The 22,740-nt window shown below is 41.5% G+C and overlaps 1 protein-coding gene across 1 annotated transcript; it reads left to right on the forward strand.

Moving 5' to 3' along the window:
* The first annotated feature begins 2,520 nt into the window (after positions 1 to 2,520).
* Positions 2,521 to 21,712, forward strand: LOC308344521 (amine sulfotransferase-like). Its single transcript, XM_080806099.1, has 7 exons — positions 2,521 to 2,668; positions 4,809 to 4,961; positions 12,765 to 12,973; positions 15,995 to 16,118; positions 17,167 to 17,261; positions 19,017 to 19,200; positions 20,986 to 21,712. The coding sequence occupies exons 2-7, from the start codon at positions 4,820 to 4,822 to the stop codon at positions 21,105 to 21,107; spliced, it is 876 nt and encodes a 291-aa protein (XP_080662225.1). The 5' UTR covers positions 2,521 to 2,668; positions 4,809 to 4,819; the 3' UTR covers positions 21,108 to 21,712.
* The last annotated feature ends 1,028 nt before the right edge of the window (positions 21,713 to 22,740 follow it).

Genomic DNA, 22,740 nt, shown 5'->3' on the forward strand with positions numbered 1-22,740 from the left:
GGTGATTGAACTATGATCTCTGCAGCTTTAAATCCCTTCATGTTGATCCCGCTTGTTTGTTGAGCTTCATGGATGTGCAGATGAGTGTTTTTCATCAAATTTGGGAAGATCTGGATCATTAAGTTCTTCAAAGATTCTTCTCTGCCCTTTCCTCTCCTTGCACTTATATTGGCACGCTTGACATTTCCTCCAGGTCTCTGAGGCTATGTTCAGTTTTCTTCATTCTTTGTCTTTCCAGTCTTTTCATTGTAATTTTCATTGTAATTCATTATGATTCTTCTCTGTCCTCTTCGTGTTTCCTAATTCTTTCTTCTGTCTGGTCAAACATATTTTTGAGATGGAGTGACTCAACAAATAGGGTGTATTTTTTATAGCTGTTTTGTTCACTAAGCCCGGGGTTGGGGTCTGTTTAGACACAGTTGCCAGGAATGGCCAGCAATCCCTACACCAACGGATGGAAGATTTCTCCAGACTTCGGTGGGAAAGAGAGGAGAAGGCAAGGTGGGGAGCACTCAGAGAAGCCCCTTTGCTCTTCTTCGCTCCTGCTTTCATTGGTCTTTCAAGATAATCATAAATCTTTAACACTGATTTTTAAACCCATGATATGTGACAAGGGGTCTTACTGGAAGTAGGAGTGTCTGTTCATGGGAAAGATATTATATGCTAATCTGCATGTTCTATAAGTTTGCTACACATAGCCTAGGGGACAATGCATTCATCTCTCAGATCACAGGGTGGCTATTTGGGCTAAGAAAGCTTCGGGAAAGGCAACTGCCCTCAGCATTCCCAGGGCACAGTGGTCATAGTGGTCTCTGCATTCCAAAGGCCTATGCCCTTCCCAGAAAACTTCCCTGTCCTAAGTGACCTCCGTGTTACCTTTTAGCAAGCCAAGTATTAGGGATGATTTCATGCTTTGCATTAAGCCCAACACACAGTTTTTAATTGTTCTTTTTTCCCGCATGTATGTCCTCCTTTCCTGTTTTTTGGCATATGGTACTTTTTTGTGAAAACTGGGCACGTTAGGATTCTGAACTGATTCTGGAAGTGATTGTTCTGCTTTTCTACTTTATTCTATTTTTAAGTTTATCATATAGTGACTTATGAGAACTAATTCTATGTAGTCTATCCCCAGCATTATGCACACTCTGATGTTACTGCTTAGATTTCTTTTCTTAATTCTTGGGTTACTTTTAAGACAAGGCCAATATAGCTTAGCAGTCAGCCAATATTGGGTCAGAGGTTGTGCCTAAACCCCTTAAGCACGTAATTTTCCATTTCTCACCCTCATAATTTGGCAAATAATGAAAAGTTGCGTAACCAGAAGTTTCAGTTTACTTCCCTCAAGTTACTTATTTTGGGGACTCTCAACAATTCCTTCCTAGAAATGACTTTTGCTTCATGGAATGTGTTACATTTTGACCTGGAGAACACTGTGAGGAGAAGGTTTTCTGAATAACTGCCAGGTCAAATTTCTGTCACATTAAACACTTATTTTCTGGGCAGTAAAACTTCTCCAACAAAATGGATTAAAGCTTTCCTTAGATCAAACTTTATTTAATGAAAGGTGACAATAGGAAAGATGAAACCAAAGATGAACTCGAAAGTTCCTGAGAATCGTTCTAAGTGAGAGACACAAGCTACCTTTTCCTGGTGGAGCGTTTACAGAATAGGGGCGAGAAGGCATGTGTTAGGAAGGCTTGAGTCATATTCCAAATCTGATAGTGTGCATGCCATGACGTCAACAAATGCCAGTGAGGGTGATTTATCTATGTGGATGTGAAGAGATGTTTATTATTCAGGAAGAGGTAACAATAGAAGAGAAGCAGCATGTAGGGTCAATAGTCCATGTACATAGAAAGGGAATTTGAATAAACCTTTGAATGTCTAGCCTTTATGACCATTCTATTTGGAGGACAAACTAGACAGTGTGTGGAACCCCTGAGAAAGAGGACACAAAACAATCCCTGAGGAGCCAACCCAGTACCTATCTCCTGCTCTGAGGTATAGTGGTATGAAGACCTCGCCAACAGTAAGACCATTGAGGGGTTTAATACAGGCAAGTGTTGATTGGGGGTTAAATGATATTACATCGGTGTCCAACATATTGTGGAATTTGGGAGAGTGTCTAATCCCTCAAAATACATGTACTTTCTTCTTGCAGACATGGATTTCTCCCCTCGACTTCTCAGTTCTCCACACTACATTTTTCTCCATTCTGTTCCATAAGACACAACACAAAGAATCAAAGACACCAATACTCCTGCTTTTGAAGAAGAAGCAACCTTATCCATTGTACTACTGATCTCTGGCCATTAGAGTATCATGAGTTTGACAGCAAGCAAATACATGCATATTTTCTGCTATAATTCAAAAGCAGAGACATTGAACCCTATCCAGCATCGCTGAGTTGCTTGAAGCATTTATTTTCAAATATTTACGGTAAGTGCCTCATTGTTATTCACTAGACCTTTGGACGATCTAACAGATAACATAAGCCTAACCCGTCCTTTTTAATGATTTATTGATTCTGGGAACTCTAACTGTGAAGTATTAAATCTCTGTGCAAAACATAGTTTTTACCTGTGTCTTTCTCCTTCAGCAGCACACAATTGTTCTTCTCACTTGCCTTCATATCAGAAGTTCATACTTCATTTCACAGAATTCTAAGGTGAGTAGCTTCATTCTAGCTTGGGGATGAAACACTTTTCCCTTCTCCCTTTTAGGTTCCATGGATGGTCTAATAATCAAGTTGATATAAGTTAGATAAATTCACAGAAGAGAAATATAACTACATGTGTGTGGGAGACCCACAAAGTCATGATGAGTCAAAGGCAGTCTGAAATTTTAGTCTTATAAATCATCCTAAGGTAAGGAGAAGGGGGTGAAATGCTTCAGAAATCAAGGAGGAGGAAGATAATTCACAGGAAGATGAGGAAAGCTCATATGTGGTAGAGATGTGTACCATGCCACCAAAAGAGTCTTTCTAATAGAAAAAGTTACATGTGGTAGGAGCTCTATACCTGATGTAGCTCCGTATCTAAGGAAGGTAGAAAGCTGTTGTGAGTCTGCTGGGTCTTAATTGCTTTCAACTAAAACATCATCCACATGCCAAATTGATATTTTTTGGGATAACTTACTCTCTGCTTCCTTTCTCTTGTCTGCATTTACTAGTTATGCAGTTTTAGGTGTTTGGTGTTTTTCTAAACACTAGGCTAAAAATGTGTAAGGTATCAGCTCCTCTGCAGGAAGCAAGACTACACTGTCCTTCTTTTGCTTTGATTTCAAAGGAACTGAGCCATTTTCTGATTCTAAATATTCATTTAGACATTTAAGAACATACACTAAAAGAAATATTTAATTCACCATAAGAGTAGTAACTATACTAGGATGTAATGTAAGTAGAATATAAGGCGGTAGAATTATGTTTCCTTCAGGAAAAAGTCAAGATGTTAAGGCTCATTGGTATTGTTTTGATCCCAAGACATGGAATTGGCGTCTGTTAGGGAGCCAGTGCTCCTTGATAATGGAAGTTAACATTGGAGCCCAATGGGTATGGAGTCGTAAATTAGGTTGTTTCTTTGAACCCCAAGGACGGCAAAGATGAGGAGCCTTAAATAACTCTAGTGGCAGAATAACTTAATCTCCTCTCTCTTCCTCTACCCTTCCCTGTCTGGTTCGCCTTTCTTCCCTGGCGACCAATTCATGGTGATGATTCCAACTACTTTGCAGCTTTCCCAAATCTCCTTTGTAAAGAGAGTCTTCAGTCCACTGTCTTTTATTAACAGTGTGACTGTCACAATATATTTTAAAGATTTCTTATTTCCCTTTGTCTTATAATGACCCTTTCTGGGTCATCCTGGAATTGTTTTCAAATTGTGGGATTCTGAAGCTCTGATTTTCTCAGCTGTTCCTATGTCCAACTACTTTGGGAAACAGAAAAAAGTCATCTGGAAGAACCCCCAAGTCCACTGTAACCTCAGGATTCACAGCCTTAAAGATTATCTTCCATATGGTTAGTGAGAGGTAATAATGAATGGCAAAAAGTACACATAAAAGATGATTCATGAGGCTGGTTTTGCACTTTCTGTGTATCAACCATTATTTGAGTGTTTTCTCTCAGACTTTTACTTTGTGCCTTTGTTCATTTTGTCATAATGGACAGCTGAATTGCTCAAATGCAAACTGGAAGACGGTCATGTCTGTTAACTCATGCTTGCACTACTCCAATTATTCTAAAGAAGTGGCATGTTAAGAAAGAAAACAAAATTTAAAGTTACCAAAGAGAACATGAATACACAAATCCCACCCAGATAATATACAAAGAAAAGCTTCCAGAAACCTGCTGGAAGCTAACACATTGTACTTCAGTTATGGGGGGAGTAAAGCCCAGGTGATGAAGGAGTGCTGGGAGATGAGTGTGTCTAAAGCCTGTTCAAGTCCAACTTGTATGTTCATTTGTATGTGTGTTTGTATATATACATATATATATATAAATGCTTTCTGATTAAAGTATCTTTTTTGCAACTACAAAAATTATTTTTAAACCATTTTCTCTGTAGCTGTAGAAATGGAGCACATACCCATAAAACTAACCTCCAGCCCATGAACAGCTGGCTCTTGGCATTGGACCAAACTCACTCTCAGAACCCAGGGCAGTAGCTTTCAGAGCCAGCCAGTTTTCAGTGACTGTGAAAAAAACAAGATATCAGTTTCTTTTCTCAGCATATGGTCAACAACTGAGAGACAGAAGGGACAAAAACATAAAATTTTACTAATTTCTTTCCAATCGTTTTGTCTGTCCTTTGCAGGTGACTGAAGTATGGAAGGCATGGAGAAATTCTTATTCAAATTTAAGGGATATTATTTTAATCGTTCATCACTTGATATTGGCTTTATAGAAAATTTAGATAATTTTGAAATCAGAGAAAATGATGTCTTCATAGTCACATACCCCAAATCTGGTGAGTTCTCTGTTCTAATAGTTAATCTAAGAAGTAACATGATACTTTTATAATGTGGGAACTCTGTTTTATTAGTAGTATTCTATATGGATATGTACACATAATCTATTGGATATTATAGTGTCAACCGAATTTAATATCTTATGAAGTAGGTCTTTTACAATGTAGCTAGAAGTTTTGGGGTTTTTTTAGATTTTTTATTTATTTATCTGTCAGAGAGACAGAGACAGTAAGAGAGCACACAAGCAGGGGGAGTGGCAGGCAGAGGGAGAAGCAGGACCCTGGGATCATGACCTGACCTGAAGGCATATGCTAAACCGACTGAGCCACCCAGGTGTCCCTAGAAGTTATTTTTGATGTGGACAAGGAAACGGAGAAAATACTGAAGTAACTACGTTGAAGATGCCCTATCAAACACTAAGGTGCTAAAATACGCTTGGAAAAGATGCAGAAATATTTACCATTTAGGCAGCTACTTTGGACAGAGAGTTGAAATTATATCTAATAACCAAGAGCATGAGAAGGAGGAAAATTAACTTATACTAATTCCATAATGTGTAATAATCCCCAACTATTTGGGTGTACTTTTGCTATAGCACTCAGATCAGACTGAAACATATAGACATATGTATAATGCATATGTTCATCTTTGTGCATGTATATATACATGCACGTCTATTCACAGCCTTTGCTCATGTTTTGTTTTTGTTATATTCACTGTTGTGTCCTATGAGTTCTTGATATATTTTGATGTTAACCCCTTATCTTAAATAATTTGAAAATATTTTTCTCTCTTCATAGGCTGCTTTTTCTTTTTGTGGATAGTTTTCTTTGCTGTACAGAAAACTTTTTTGAGTTATGCCTTTTAATATTTATTAGAAAAATATATAATTAGCACGTCAAATACGTAGTTTTACTGATGTCACTATTTAAGATGAAACTAAAGGAGATAAAAATGTTACACTTAAGATAACCTCAAGAAAAATATTGAGTAATAATACAGGAGGGCAATTTAGAAGTGTCTATTTAAAACAAAAATATAAATAGCCTATGACTCTGCATTGAACTTCAAGGAAGCAACCCTTGGTAAACACACATACACATGCACACACGGACACACACACACACACACACGCACACACACACACAATGTTCCTGTGTCGTGTTTTGTAATAGCAAAAGTGGAAAACTGTCTTAACTAGATATCACAAAAGAAATGGGGAAAGTCTGATAGAGCCATATGATGACACTCTATTAGGCAGTTGCAAAGGATGAGTTGAAGCTATATTTAGCAAAAACAACATGCATAGATCTCAAAAACAAGGTTAAGTGAAAAAAGCAAATTGCAGAACAACTCAAGATACCATCTGTATTAAATACACCATAGTAGTTTCAATGAACTCATATATATCAAAGGCTTAAAAGAGTCTAGCATACATAACAGCAGTTTGAGAGAGACGGCCAATGGTAGTCGAAAGGGACTAGATCTTTTATAAATCTATGTCTTAGAGAATGGATTCATGGGACACTTGAGTAATTAGATCTGCTTGAACATTTACAAAACAAGAATGCAGTAGACAATCAGGACAAGGTGACGGTCTGACAGTGTACGTGAATGAGCAAATGCTGACCTCATGGAAGCAGGCTGTGCTTCCTCTGCATGGTCCCTGCAGCTGACACACCTAGTTCCCAGAGGGACTTTCATACACATTCGGCCAGATGTGGCCCAGTCTACCTCTCCTCTACTTCCTCATAATCCAGGTTGGAGCCCAGGCACCTGGATACCATACATGACTGAAGCTAGAGGCTTCATTAGGCCCTTCACTTACCAGGTAAATCCCAGTGGGGCCCTGGAACTTTCTCAATAACCAAGGCATTTAGCATGCCCCAGATTTGGAGGCTCCTTCTGTCCCCAACAACTGGGATCAGAGCTCTCAGGGGTCTAGGTATGACAGGGCTTGTCTTCTGATGGGTCAGTGCATACTGGGCACCAAGCATGGATAAGGCCCCCAGCAAGGAGCTTGACATCATTAAATCCTAGGGGATAGGTCATATTGTTAGCTCCATTTTTACAGATGAGGAAACAGAGGCACAGAAATGTCAAAAGATGTGCCCAACAACAAACAGGTAAGTGATTTTAAAAAGAGACTAGAACCCACAGCTGTCTGTCCTTAGAGCCCAGGCTCTGCTCCTAGTGCCCACCCAAACCCTACCAATTCATCAAGCTTCAGTTCAGGAAGCCTGGAGGTGATCATCCTCTTGTGTCATTCAAAGTTTGTACAAATATGATTTCGCTGACCATGAGAAATCAGGAACCCATTGCATCTCCTCAGTAGGAGGGTAGAGATTATATCTGATTCAGCTCTGTATTTCGAGAAAAGAATCTGACAAATAAAGAATGCTCAGGATATGCCTGATGGAGAAGAAATGAATGAAAACACGAATGAGTGAATGAGGGCAGTTTCACCTGACTGATTCTGATGAGGTCCTAAATACCTCTGCCCAGTCCTGCGGTGCTGTCATACAGAGCTCTCTTGAGATCAGATTCAGCCTAGGCTTTTCTAAGGATTGGCCTCTTATATCTTTATTATTTGGCAAACACATTCATATATACACACGTAGACACATATATACACATATACATACCCATATACAAGGAAGATTCAAGGGGCCCAAGGGACCCATGATTATGGGTGATGATGGAGGGAGTCTGGCAGAGGGGATAGGGTTAATGGACAGGTGGCCCTGTTTAGCTAAGTTCAGCTTAGCACCTTCTTCCAAAGGCCTGGGTGCTCCTTGTAGCTGAGGAATTTTTGCTCCAGACCTAGTATCACCTCTGTTCCACTTGGTAATTGACAGCTGTGCCTGAATCCCATAATTATACCAGTTAGGGACAAGAGATAAGGGAAGGTTGGGGCTAAATATCCAGAGGTTGGGAGAGGTGTAGCACAGGGACAGAGACAGGGCAGAATTATTGCTACTGTTCATTGGGGTTGGGGCAGGCATCCGGGTACTTGGTGAGGTGGAAGGTCAGGATTTTGTTGCTCACAGTTTCTTTGCTCAAGGTAGACTGCAAAGAGGCTCTCATCCTTGGTGTTTAACTCCTGCTTGTAAGAGAGGACAATGGCCTGGATGTGGCAAGTTGATTACTCCTTGATGTAATTGACCATCTTGACAATGTTGGTGTCATCCAGGGCAGCATCGATCTCATCCAGGATAATGAAGGGGGCTGGTTTGTTATTGTGGATGGCCAGGAACAAGGCTAGAGCAGCCACTGTTCTCTCAAGCACTGACAAGTTGTCTATAGACCATAAGAGTTTTCCAGGAACCACATAGTTATAGTTGGTGCCATCCCAGTAGGACTCCTCAGGGTTCTCAGGGCTCAGAAATGCCTGAGTACTCTGTTGTCAGATAAGGCTTGTAGATCTCATTAATGTTGGTGGCCACACATTCAAAGCAAACATTGAAGCAGTCAAGGTGCTCCTACTTGATCTGTTCAAATGCCAGCTTGGCTTTCCTAGCTTGCATTTGGGCTCCCCCCAACTCATCTGAGGTCTCCTAAAACTTATCTCAGATACTTCCTAGATTTTCCACAGCTTTCATGTTAGGGTCAGCTATCTGCTGGAGTACACTTGCTGCACATTCAGCTTTTGCTGCAGTGTATTCATCTCCTGTTTGATCTGCTCATCCTGGGCATCCTCGGATCTTCACACAGGTCATCGTAGTCAATTTCAATGAGGGCTTCTCACACAGAGTTACTGGAGGTTCGCTGGGAACCACTCACTGAATCCTCCCTCTGGGAGCTACACTGTCCCTGACTAATGCTATCCATAGTGTCCTTAGACAGTGCCCATGTGATGTCCTGCGTCTGGTAGGCCTGTAGCAGATTGTGGTGGTCACTGCATTTCTGTTCAAGCTTGGTCTCAGTAGCTGTTACCTCCTTCTGTAAATGGGTCATTTCCCTGTTGGTGCCCCAGTTTACTATGGACCTCCTCTATCTCATCATTCTTGTCATTCAACTCTGTTCCCTGTAGTTTTTTTCTGTAGTAAGAGACTGTTGTATGGTTTCCCTCTCTCTCTTCTCCCAAACATGTTAATCTGTTTTGTTTCTAAAATTCCACAATATGAGAGAAGTCATTGTCTTTCTCTGACTGACGTTTTTTGTTTAGCATAATATACGCTAACTCCATCCACATCATAGGAATGGCAAGATTTCATCCTTTTTGATGGTTGAGTAATATTCCATTGTTATCTTCTTTATCTGATTATCAGTCAATGGATGCTTGGGCTCTTTCCACCATTTGTCTCTTGTTGATAATGCTGCTACAAACATGGGGGGGTGCATTTATCCCTTTATTTCAGGATTTTTGTACCTTTGGGTAAATACCTGATAGTGCAATTGCAGAGTTATAGGGTAGTTCTATTTTTAATTTTTTGTGGAACCTCCATACTGTTCTCCAACTTGCTGCACCAGTTTACATTCCCACCAACAGTGCAAGAGTGTTCTCCTTTCTCACATCCTCACCCAGTGTCCTGGGCTGTAATTTCAGCCACCTGACAGGTGTGTGGTTTTATCTTGTTGCACTTTTGGTTAGTATTTCCCTGATGATGGTGATGTTGAGCATCTTTCATATGTCTGTTAGGCATTTGTATGTCTTCTTTGGAAAAAAAGTCTATTCATTTCTTTTGCCCATTTCTTAACTGGATTATTTGGGTTTTGGGCGTTGAGTTAGAAAAGTTCTTTAGAGACTTCAGATACTAACCCTTTATGAGATATGTCATTTGCATGTATCTTCTCCCATTCTGAAGATTGCCTTTTTAAAAAAATTTTTTTAAAGATTTTATTCATTCATTTGACAGACAGATCACAAGTAGGCAGAGAAGCAGGCAGAGAGAGAGGGGGAAGCAGACTCCCCACTGAGCAGAGAGCCCAATGTAGGGATCAATCCCAGGACCCTGGGATCACGACCTGAGGTGAAAGCAGAGGCTTAACCCACTGAGCCACCCAGGTGCCCCTGAAGATTGCCTTTTAGTTTTATTGGTTGTTTCCTTCACCGTGCAGGAGCTTACTATCTTGGTGATGTTCGTATAATATGGGACAGAAAGAGAGGAAATATTTGCAATGTTGACAATTTAAAATTATTATCTACAATGTAGTAGGACTCTAAACCAAGAAGTAGGGCACAGCAATATGAGTATAAAAAGAGCCAAAGGAACGAGCGGGAAATGTGCAGAAAAAAATCCACCAATACCAACACCTTCCCCAAACTGGTAAACAATGATATGTTCATTTACATCTCCTGGACTGACCAACACTGGAGGGGTGGGTAACTCTGAATGCTGACAGGCAGTGCATAGAAATCTGCATTCATTAACATATTCCCCTGAGAGAGTAGATTGAAGCAGCTTCTCCGGAGAGCCATCTGGTACTCCCTGCACAACCGCAATCCAGACATAGGAGGCAATTCCTGTCTTGCCTATTTGCCTCCAAGAAAATCTCATGCAGGTGCATAGGGAACAGGAGTGAGAGTGTACACTGTAGATCGTTTGGGGGTGGGGTGTCTGTTGGGGGTGAGCGGACAGGTCAGTGTGGGAATGCACACCCTGAAACAGCATCTGTTAGACACAATGGATCAGACGTGGCATATAAATAAATGTGAAACTACAGTGTACAGTGGCAAAAAGAAAGATATGATACCCATGGATTGAAAATACAAACACAGGGGCGCCTGGGTGGCTCAGTGGCCTAAGCCTCTGCCTTCAGCTCAGGTGGTAATCTCAGGGTCCTGGGATGGAGCCCAGGGTCAGGCTCTCTGCTCAGCAGGGAGTCTGCTTCCCTCCCTCTCTCTCTCTGCCTGCCTCTCTGTCTACTTGTGATCTCGGTCTGTCAAATAAATAAATAAATAAATAAATCCAAAAAAAAAAAAAAAGAAAGGAAAATACAAACACATACAATAATACATATTTCATAAGAGCACATTCCAGTAAAGAATGCATTTTAAGCCCCAAAGCCTGCTTGTCTGTGGTGGGGATAGGGGTAAGATGGAAGAAGGAAATGAGATAAAGGAATAAACAAATCAGGGAGGGCCTACAGAGAATCAGTGATGTTACTATATGAAGAACTGACGGGAAAATCTTAGTACCCCATTATGCTAACACCTGACCATGAAATAGGTGAAAAAAAAAGAATGGAATGAAGGGAGGGAGGGAAGAAGGAAGGAAGGAAGGAAGGAAGGAAGGAAGGAAGGAAGGAACAGAAAAGAAGAAAGAGAAAGAAAGGAAGAAGGAAAGAAAGAGAGACAGAAGGACACAATGTGAATGAAAGTGGCATGGGCGCCTGGGTGCCTCAGTTAACTTCTGCCTTTGGCTCAGATCATGATCCCAGGATCCTGGGATTGAGTTTCACATCAGGTTCCCTGCTCAGTGGGGACTCTGCTTCACTCTACCCTCTCCCCCTATTGTTATCCCTCTCTGTCACTCTCGCTCTCTCAAATAAAGAAATAAAATCTTAAGAAACAAAAAGAAAGGTGGAGTGGGAGAAGAAGCTGAACACATTTGAATTTTTGAGTCTGTGCAGAGATTTTGCATTCTCTCATTGAGTCTCTATAGCACTGTGGCATTCTATATAACTTCTCAGCTACCCTGAAGCTGTGATCCCTCCTGCAGAAGCAGTGTCTGTTATCTGGGAAAGGTGAAAGGATGTCAGAAAGACTTTCAGAGCTTTGTAACAAAGAGTTTTCATTCAGTTTAAGCTCCAGCTTGCTAACACAAAGGCCTCTGTGCCCTTGGTCTTCCCTGGGCAACACTGGAGGACTACAACCACCTATATTAAGGTCCTGGGTGGACCAGATAAGGGGCACACTAGTTGCACCTGTCGCAGGGAATGTGTGCCCAACGGTGATCTTGCTCACTGGGTGCTGCTACTTAGCATGGGTGATGGGATGGTCTCAGGAAGGAAGCCTAGGATGGGAATTGACCAGGGGCCAGTGGTTTTTCTCATTTCAGAAGCTAATTTGAGTCTTTCTGGGACCTGCGACTTTTTGTTGTGGTGAGTCTTTTTAAGGCATTGCCTGGATGTGTCAGAAGCATGACCTGTATGAGGTGTATTTTCAATCTTAAAGCCCCATATATGAAGCACTCACATGAACTGTAAAGAAAATTACCAGGCAATTACACCCACATACTTTGTGACAAATGTCCACTCTAAGTGAAATTAGGTGAAATAGTCATTGTAAGAATTGTCACATCCCACTTAAAGCGAAAGGTCCAACATTCTGCATCGTCTTTCCCTTCCTGTCTCCATGTAGGTGTCCAGGAGCTTCCTTTAGGGATTTATAATGAACATTGTTTCCTGAAGTGGAGATCACAGGAACAGAAGCAAATGGGGGGAAGGGGCGAAAGCTGGGAAGGGGCGAAAGCTGGGAAGTGCCTCCTTACATGGAAATCCTTTTCCTTGGCTTCTTTTGGCTCATGTTCTAGGAGTGGGGTTGGGGAAGTAAGTAGGGAGGCAGGCATAGAAGATCATTTAAAAGTCCCATATGTGAAGCAGAAGAAAACACAGAAGAGTCAAGGAATTAATCTGTGGGACAAATGCGCATGGAGTTTCAAAGGGAGCATCTCCTGAAACAGGAAAAGAAAGGCCATGTTTGCTTTCTTCCTCCCACACTGCACTTTACATATATTAACACTTCCATTCAGATGAAATTACGTTGTAATTATTATAGTAACAAACTGATTAAAAATTAATGATACATCTACCTCCATTTTGGATCATCATTGAAAACAAAATTATTTCTTTTACAGGAACCATCTGGTCTCAGCAGTTATTAAGTCTGATTTATTCTGAGGAACATCGCAAAGGCACTGGAAAACTGGAAACTATGGATCGAGTCCCCTTCCTTGAATACAACTCTCGAAAAATGGATTTTGGGGAAAGACCATCCCCTCGTCTCTTCTCTACCCACCTCCCATACTACTTGGTTCCCAGTGGGCTGAAGAACAAAAAAGCCAAAGTAGGAAATGGACTCTGACTGCTGAGGGCTAACTGCTCTTTTTCACTATTTCATTTCATTTCATGACATCAACACTGTGCACTCATCCAGCTGTTGGCAAATGTAGCATTATACACACTTTAGTTTTCTTTTTTGTTTTAAAGACTTTATTTGGTGGGGGGGGAACAAGCAGGGCAGATTGAGGGAGAAACAGGCTCCCTGCTGTAAAGGACCCCTACCCCCACCCCCACTCCTATGCAGGGCTTGATCTCGGGACTCTGGAATCATGACCTGGGCTGAAGGCAGACACTAAACCAACTAAGCCGCTCAGGCACCTTTACTTCAATTTTCAATAGCCATCTGTTTTCTTATCTTATAGTATCAGATTTGTAACTTGCACCCTTTGTTTTCTGATTATACAAGTAATGCAGCCATTAGAAAATGAAAGAGTATATATGTGTCCATTTAATTTACTTTATACAGTGCATTATAATATCATATATAATATATATCCTTTCATTTTTGAGTCAGCTGTACTAGCAAGAATGTTTAAAATGCTAGCAATTCTGTCTGTTTGCTCTGCGTGCCTTCCTTCTTTCCTTTTCATACTTTACCTCTTTTGCCTACTTTCTCTTCAAATGTTACCTAGTTCCTTGGAATTCCAAGGGAACCTCAGAGGAAATCATTCATCTCTGCTGAAGAATTGTCTCTCCATCTCCCTGGATCAGTCGCCTCCATCCACTGATAACTTCAGCTCTTGACTCATTACTTTCCCCTCTCCCTCTACTTCTGTTGCTCATGGGATTATTTCTAACTTGAAGTGAATGGTGTTTTGTCAGCGCCAGACAAGGGTGAGCCAAATTGCCCCAGCGGGGTCAACGGGAAGGAGGCAGTCATTCTCAGGGTCATGCAAGTGCAGGATTGCCTCCTTCATGTTGACCGCCTCAGGCTCTGCACTGGCCTCCCATACGTCTAGCCCTGCCAGACCTCTCAGTATTGACACCACCTCCAGCAACCTTTTCCTCCACCAACCTCTGGAGTTTATAATGTGGTATAAACCTGCCTTTATTCATGACACCATTTGCCATCTGTGTACCTGCTTATTTATTGTCCATTTCTGGCCAGAGTGTAAACCCATGAGAGAGATGGAGTTTGTAGTACACAGGACAGTGACCACAGGGTAGTAGAGTTGAGTGAATGAACAAAGGCATCACCAGTAATTGCCCTAACTTGAATCCTGACCTGAAGCACCTTGTTCTCTGAGAGCTGCCTCCTTTGCCTCCCACTCCTTTCAGGTGTCCCTGTAGTGACCAGTCATCACATTCAGATCTCCAGTCCCCTTCCCCTCCACTTCTCCACTCCCTCTAAACACTCTCTCATCCATCTCTTCCACTTCTCTGCATCCACCAATGGCTCCATATTTCACATTCAAATCACTTTTGTCTCAATTCCGTTGCCCTAGTCAACTCTATTATGATCAGCTGCCAACACCTAATTCTGGTGAAACCCAGTACTTGTATATTTGTACCTGTGTTCATGAATCTGGTAGTGTGCTAGGAAAAAACCAATACACTTAAAAGTTGTATCTTCGTTTTACTTTTATGGCCTCAATTCTCAAATTTACATTTTAAATGTTTTGCTCCCCCCTCCCCTTTCTAAAATAACTGCTTACTATTGTCTTCTGTCTTCAAAAAACCTCAATAGCAATCTGCTCCAACTATCCCAGTAAATGACGCTCAAAAAACCATTCCCAGTCAATGACCTCCACATAAGAAACCTCCACTCATTGCCTTCCCTCCTTAAGAAGAAAGGTGGTATGTGTACATCCTGATGGTATTTTTATTTTATCTTCAAACCATTCCTCTTCCAACATTCCCTGTATTAAAAAATGTGTCATTATCTACCTAAGAGAGTTAGTATCAGGACAGGTGGCATAAGTGACTCAGTTGTACCATTGAGTCTAGGTCACATTTTACTTCTCTAAACATATAGATTAATGACAAGAAGCCATTTTCAAGGCCAAAGTAGGAGACATGAAGAGTCACAGAAAGGGAATGAAAAGAATTTCTTCCTTCATCTTTAGGAGGATCTTTTCTTTCATTACGGAGATATCAACCACTGCTGACAGTTGTTTGGTATTATCAATCACTTTGTTGACATCAGGTAATCCCCATGCGAGAAGGGCTCTATTTCCAGGACAATGGGACCACTCAGTGCTCACATCCATCTTCCCATTGTCTAGCTTAGGGTTGGCTCCAGGCAATGTGCAGGGAGGCAGTAGGTGAATGAAAGCTTTCCTAGATGCTTCCCGAAGGAGGCACACAATAACTACATGCCATTGCACAGTGAAAATACAAGCCTTGGGTTTCATCCAGGGCCCCTGAATATTCTGTACACACAGCGAATAAGCCACTTAAATGTGGGTTGGACAGAGATTGATGATATTTTTTATTCTAATGTCAATGGGTTGCTTAGGTGTTTTATGAAAGTGTGTCTTTGGATTGTTTAAAGCAAACAGCTTTTTAAATGAATCCTATATTCCTCCAATACAAAAAATACTGAAGTAAGTACTGCATAAAAAGTACCTGTAGTTTACACCATGAAGATATATAAATAAGAACTATGTAAGCCATATGCTGAAGGATGAAAAAGCACACTCTGAATTTTCTAAGGTGATTTGAAAATATCTTAGTACGTTTTTCCTATTGACACACAATTTTATGGCTATGGGTCATTGCGGCATGTATTAGCTTGTTGCTCTAGGAACAAGAAATTATTGCTGCTCTCTGTCAGAGTGAGCTGAGAAGAGGTACCATGGGAGGTGTGTCTTGAGGAGTAATTGAGAGTCATTAGGCCAATTGTAAAGGGAGAGGCATGGCTGAGAAGGGGAAACCCAAAATACAAAGAGGGCTGAGTATATACATGACATGATTAGGGAAGTGTAAAGTGAGGACAATAGGCTTCATCTGATTGGAAGGTAGTAGGGTAAAAATATGAGAGAATGAAAGCCTTGGAAATAATGAATACCTCCTTTCTTTCCAGATTATTTATGTATACAGAAACCCTAAGGATGTTATGTGCTCATATTTTCACTTTGCAAAGAATGTGACATCACAATTTACAGGTACCTTTGAGGAATTCATGAAACAATTTCTCGGAGGAAGAGGTAACTATAATTTATAGCATAAGCAACATGTTTGGCATCCTGTGGTAAATTTTTAAGCTTAGTGAATTTAGCAGGGAGAAGATAATGAAATAAAGTCGAACAGGGGTCAGTAATCAATGTATCAAGGCAGTTGGTAGGATGTCTTGGATGACCATGACCAGGCATTGTTACAAATTTTGCTTACTCCTGCTCCCTCTCAGGAGACCGTCAAGTTACAGTTACATCACCAGAAAATATTTACATCTAACCATGGCAAAAGGGATTCATGAGCTTATAGTTTTCCCTTCTAGCTCAGAGAGAAGTATCTCAATTTAGATCACAGGATTGGGCTGTGCACAGCATATTGCATGGGGAGCTCTACTTGACAAAGTTCTATTCCACATTCCTTTCTCTTTTTTAAATTTTTTAAATTTTTTTAATTTTTTAAGTGTTCTCCAAGCCCAGTGTGGGGCTTGAACTCACAACCCCATGATCAAGCAATGCATACTCTATCCTGGGAGGTAGCCAGGTGCCCCCTGCATTCTTTTCTGAGGTGCCAGTGTGCCTGCTTGAGCAAGAGAAATGCCTACAGACGTAGGGATGATGATCTGGAACAGGAGACTTAACTAACATTAGTCTCTGTGCAGAGCTCAAGTAACCCATTAGGGAGCCTTCATGTTGCATGCAGCAGGGAAATAGCTCTGTGTGTCTTTAGGGGCAGGGAGAGAAGCAAAGAAGAGAGGATTCCTTTCTCTGTTCTCTGGGTTTTTCTCCGTTTTTTTTTCTCCGGTTTTTCTCTGTTCTCGGTTTTTCTTTTCCTGTGGGTAGATGATTTTCTGTCTATATGAAATGCATTTTTAAGAGACTGATTGCTCCTTGAGTTTATGTAATTGTTTCCCACGGGAAAGTGGATATCTCTCCCATAACCGGGTGCCAGAGGAAGTCAGGTATCTGCAAACAGACTTCCTTTTCCTTCTATGTTAATAAGATTCCGGCACCTCCCACAGCTGTAGCTTCTTCTCAACCTATTCACCATATTTTCCCTAATATGTACCTGTTTTTCCCACAGTGACGGGAAGCCTTTGGTTTGACCACATCAAAGGTTGGTATGAGCACAGAAGCCTCTTCAACATTCAGTTCATGATGTATGAGGAGATAAAGAAGGTGAGAAACATGACGTCAGAGACTTCATGGCAGCTGAAAGGCACCCTGAACGAATGAATTGATCGTTCGTGGGTAGAACACCCAAAAACAATATCAAATTTGAGATCCCAGATTAGGTGTACAAGAGACCTCTTTCTTCTATCGACCTGGACCTTGATTACCACATTGTCATTTACAATTAACTAACTGGAACTTTCTTTTCAAAAACTGTGAGGCATTGTCTGTTGATCTATGAGGCCATACACGTGTTTGACTATCGTGAGCCAGATTTTTGGTCACCCATTGATGGATTATGAAATCAATTTTCTGCATTTTGATTCTGGTAACTTCCCAGATGTTATATTCATCATTGTGGGATGCATCTCATGGGAAACTTTAATCTTATCTGTGTATGGTTAAGCACTGCATGAAAAATTAAATGAAACGTCTGTGTATGATTAGAAGGAATACAGCTCCCAGTAGTCAACGATGAACGCATTAAAACAGAAGAACTTCTATTACTGATTGACTGAATCCCAGAGGCAGGCTAGACTGATATTGTTTGTGGCATCCTCAGTATGTCGTGAATGTCCCAGGCATTTTCTGTCCTTCTTTCCTATCATATCTAGTGTGGCAATGATGTCTCCTCTCATAGTAGCAGGATGGTTGTTGTAGCTCCAAAGTCATGTCCTCAGATGACAGCATGTATGGCAGAAAGAGAGGGAAGTGGGACAAGAAGGACTTCCTTGCCGTGCTTTGCTCCCGTCTCATCACTAGGAGGAAAATCACTCTTTTAAACTTCTATTTGACTTCATCTTTCTGTTTCAATACCAAAATTGGGGCATGTGACCAACCTAGGTGAATGTCTCCTAGAAGTCAATGGGATTACCATGAATATCTTGGATCAATCAGGATCATTACGGGACAGGGACTGGGCACTGCTACCCAAACACCATCAGGGGTCTCTAAGCAGGAAAGAGGAGAAAGAGCTGCAAGCCAGGCAAGATTAAGGGCTGCCACCTGCTGAGTATTTGTCCCTGGTTTCTGTTACCCCTGCCCCAAGCTCATGACACCATGCCTGGACTCTCTTGTTGAGTCTATAGCACCTACCAAAGAGACACTCCAATCATGATTGGCCTTGTAACCTTCTTCACACTATGGCCTCTCCACTGCCTCCAGCCTCTTGTCCCCACTTTCTCACCCGAGCTGAGTGCCTGTGAAACGTCACCAGGGAAACTCAAATTCTGACAGTCCTGTAACCTGGTATCTCATACCTTCCATGCAACCCCAACACTGCATATATTTTCTTTTCTTTGGACTCTGCCCCTAGAAAACGCCTGTTTTTGCTTGAATTCTCAGAACAAATTTGTCGTCTCAGCTGAGACTTTCTCTGAACTCTGTTACACAATTACTCTCTGCCCATAGGTCAGCATACTGAATTCCCAGCTCCGATTCCCTGTTGTGCCTCTGTGCCCCTGCTCCTTCACATGGGCAGTGTCTGACATAGCTATCTACTCCCCAATACACTGCTGAGTTAACACAGATAAAATGAACATGAGTGTTCTTAAATGAACCCAAATGTGCTGTAGAACAGTGCACAGTGAAGGACGAATTTACCAAGAAGGAATAAGCAAGTCACTTCTCATGGTCCAACTCCATTTGTCTAGCCAGCATACGCACCTGCATTTTTCACTCCCATAACAATAGTTAGTTATGACTTTTGTTGATGTTTTCTTTCTTATATTGTGCATAATATCATACTCTGATTTATTTCAGGATCTCAGAGGTTCTGTGTCAAAAATCTGCAAGTTTCTGGGGAAAAGATTGAGTGAGGAGGATATGGATGCAGTTGTGAGACAGGCCACGTTTGAGAACATGAAGTATGACCCACTGGCAAATTATGACAATATAATAGCCACTGGATATGGGCCGAATGTAAAAGGTCATTTCCTTCGCAAAGGTGAGGGTGAACACAGAGTGGCCAAGTGGCACTGTGGTAGCAATGAGCCAGAATGTCGCTTCTAAGCTTGTTGGTGGACTTTCCTAACATCATGGGCCCTCATGGGCCTATTCATTTCGCTAGGAAGATGATTTCCTATGATTTCTTCTGGTATTCTACAAGGAGACTCTAGTATTTGTTCTCTGAATGAATCTAATGAGTAACTTAAAGTCACAAGGTCTTCCCCAAGGCCCCCTGACAATCTACCAATTCCTAGCACAATGTCTGCCACAAAATGGTTGTTCATTTAGTGTTAGACTGCTTCCCCTCATTAGCGTGGGCTCAGCTTGTGATGGAGAGGTAAAGACAGGTCTGCTGGCCCTCACTGGCTACTCTTCCATCTCTGTGCTTTACCCTCAAGTTCCTCCAGGGATGACTTAAGAACACACATTCACTGCACTTTTGTTCCTGGACAGGACTGTCATGCGTCCTCTAGTAAACCAGATTTTTACATCATAAAAAGGTATAGGAAATATCTCATACCTCTGGTGACTGGGATTTTAAAAGAATAACTCCTTATATAACTGATACATTGGAACATGTTAAAATATTTCTTTTATTTTATATCATCATTCTAAATGATATTTTATGATTTTAGAACACGGATAAGGTATGATATGGAATTAGAGACATAAATTTTGCTTTCGATCATAGGATTCTATGCCTCTATGTCAAGTAGCAAGACATATCCGCTTTGATTTATCTAAATTAGGATTTCCTTCACTTAATCTCTTCCTATGTCTTTTCCTGTTCAACTCAATAATATGACCACTTGTACCTTGGAGCCCACCTGAGGTGGGGACTTACCTTCCAGTTATGCTCCCCACACCCTACCGTGTTGTCGATGCTAAGCCCCTTCTCAACTGCCCCTGTCCTTGCACCTGCAACTTGTTTCTCTTTGAAAAGAGAAAATGTACTGTGTTCCTCTGTCTTTCACACACCTGAAAATGACAGACTGAAATGGCTAAGGGGAAAACTAGGAGGAGCCAAACCACCTGTGGAAGTGACATGCATCCCTGTACGTTTTTTGTGCGCTCACTTGCACTCTTCTCTTAGGTGAGTTGCAACGGGGCGGGATATCATTTGCACTAGCGTGAGCGTCCTGCACTGTTGTGGTTTGTGTCTCCAGTTTCCTTAGAGTTTCCATTTGTTTCAGTTATTTGTTTACAGTGCAGTGTGTTTGAAGATCAATGTCTCTTTTCCTGCCTCTGCTTCTGACAGCCTCTTTGTGTCATCAGGACTCCGTGTCTAGAAGTTTAAAGTAAGACTGTTGTGAACCTAAAGTGGGTAAAGAAGGAGTAACTACAGGTGAACTGATCCAAAGTGTAGGACCTAGGGAGGCATTTTCAAAGTCTCTCTGGGCATCCGTGTCCTCATCAGTAAATGTTAGCTCACCAATATCTGAGTGTAGGGAGCTTTTAAAGGACTTCAGTAAACTACCAGAGCCCAGGCTAGCCTGGAACACAATAGTAAACAAGTTTCCGGGGTTTTCTTCTTTTCCATCTGGCTGCCAGCTGAGAAGTTGGGCAAGTGATCTTCAATTACAGCAGAACTGCCAGGATGAGTTTGCCCCCTGGCCAGGAGGTGAGAGAGTGATGGGGTGTGGCCCTGTGCATGAGTCAGTGGGGGGGCCTTAGTGGGGACAAAATGAGAGTGCCAGCAATGCTTCTCCCAACACCACTAAAGTATCCTTCCCCCTCTTCTGCGGAATCTTCACTGATGCAGTTGACTTGTTTTTCCTCCCAGGTACCATCGGAGACTGGAAAAATCACCTGACTGTTGAGCAGAATGAAAGGTTTGACAAGATTTTCCAAAGGGAGATGAAAGATTTTCCCCTGGAGTTCATCTGGGACATGAATGAAGACTAGAATGTGAGCAAGGCACAGATCCTTTAAGAAAGCACTTTCTGAAGGAAACATATTGAATTGTACACTTTCAACTTTGATTGTCACTGAATCATTATTGGAAAACCTGAATGATGAATAACTATGAATATTCCAATTCTCCATCATTTGCCATCTGTGGCCTGTTTTCCATTGGCAGGGATCCCCCAGTTTCTGTTCAGGAGAGGGTTTCCTCTTGGTTTTGGTATATAATTAGAGAAGAGTTTTAATTTTATGTCCAGAAATTCCAAAGGTCTTGGGCCAAATAGGCGGTCAATACATGAGATCAACTTATATCTTATATTAGAAGTCTTGTCATTTATAAAACAAGGTACTTATGGCCTTTCTTCATATGTAAGGTTTTAATTTTTATATAGTGAGTCAACCTTACATTTTATGGCTTCTAGGTTTTGTGTCTGACTTTGAGTGTTGCCATCACAAGTATTTTCATACATTCATAAATCCTATCTTTCTTTGTCTCATGTTCTAAGAAAACTATATTTTTCTCACACATAACAAATTGACCCAAGACCATTTTTCAAAGAGCCACCATTTTAAATAGGCATTTCAATAAATTCAAAGAGACATGACCTCGTTCCCATCAGTTTCATGCATGTGAGCCGGCCGACTCAGGCAAAATGACCTATTTTTCTGCTGATATACATTTCTCACAACCACACCAGGGGTGTGGGAGTGTGGGTGCAGCCACCCATCAGATTCTGCAGACCCACTAACATAAGTCTGTGTATTTGTGCCCGGCTTGGTGTTGCTGGCTGCCTGGAGTGCTTTGACTTCCATTGAACATCGCTCTCTTTATTGGTCCTAAGAAACACACCTCATTTCTTTCCTGAGCTGCAGCTTTAGACAAGGATATAAAGGGCCCTGGCCCTTGCATTGGGAGGGTTTTCTCCTCTTCCTGGGTGGCTCCTGGTATACCACTTCCTGCCTTCCTGAATCCTTTCTTCCAAGGGCTCGTAAATTCCACAGCTAGGGGCTTAGGAGGGGAATATGTGACTGGAGGGAGACCTCCCTTTTCTCTTCCTTTCTGCTTATTTCTTCTCAAACTAGGATTTGTGTGGAGTAAAGGGAAGGAAATCTTGTGCTTAAAAGTAAATAAATATTGACACCTTCTGTATGCAAGATATTGCCTTTAGAATTACATATGCATTTACTCCTTTATGATTAGCAAAACCCTGATGAGGTAGGTGCTCTTTCAGAACTGGGAAAGCAAGAGGTGTAGAGTGGAAAGGAAATTTCCCCTGGGCAACTAATTAGTGTTAGCACTCTCATTCACAACCTGTTCTGTCTCACTCTAGAAATGAAAAATCCTTAATACCCCTCTTTTAGCTCATAATTTCCCAATAGGGATTGAATTGGGTTGAAACTGAGTCTTCTATGTAACATGACTCAAGTCTGTCTGCTTTATCCCCATTCCACTAAGACACCAGGAGGTCTGTTTCTCCTTAGCCCTTAGAAATGCAACCATGTGGATGAAAGACCTCAGTGTGAGATAGGAATCCACCAAAATCCTTGAGGAGAACATGGGCGGCAACCTCTTTGACCTCAGCTGGAACAACCAAGGGAAGCAAGGGCAAAAATGAACTACTGGGACTCCATC

The sequence above is a fragment of the Martes martes genome, assembly GCF_963455335.1.
Source record: "Martes martes genome assembly, chromosome: 6".
NCBI classification, from domain to species: Eukaryota; Metazoa; Chordata; class Mammalia; order Carnivora; family Mustelidae; genus Martes; species Martes martes.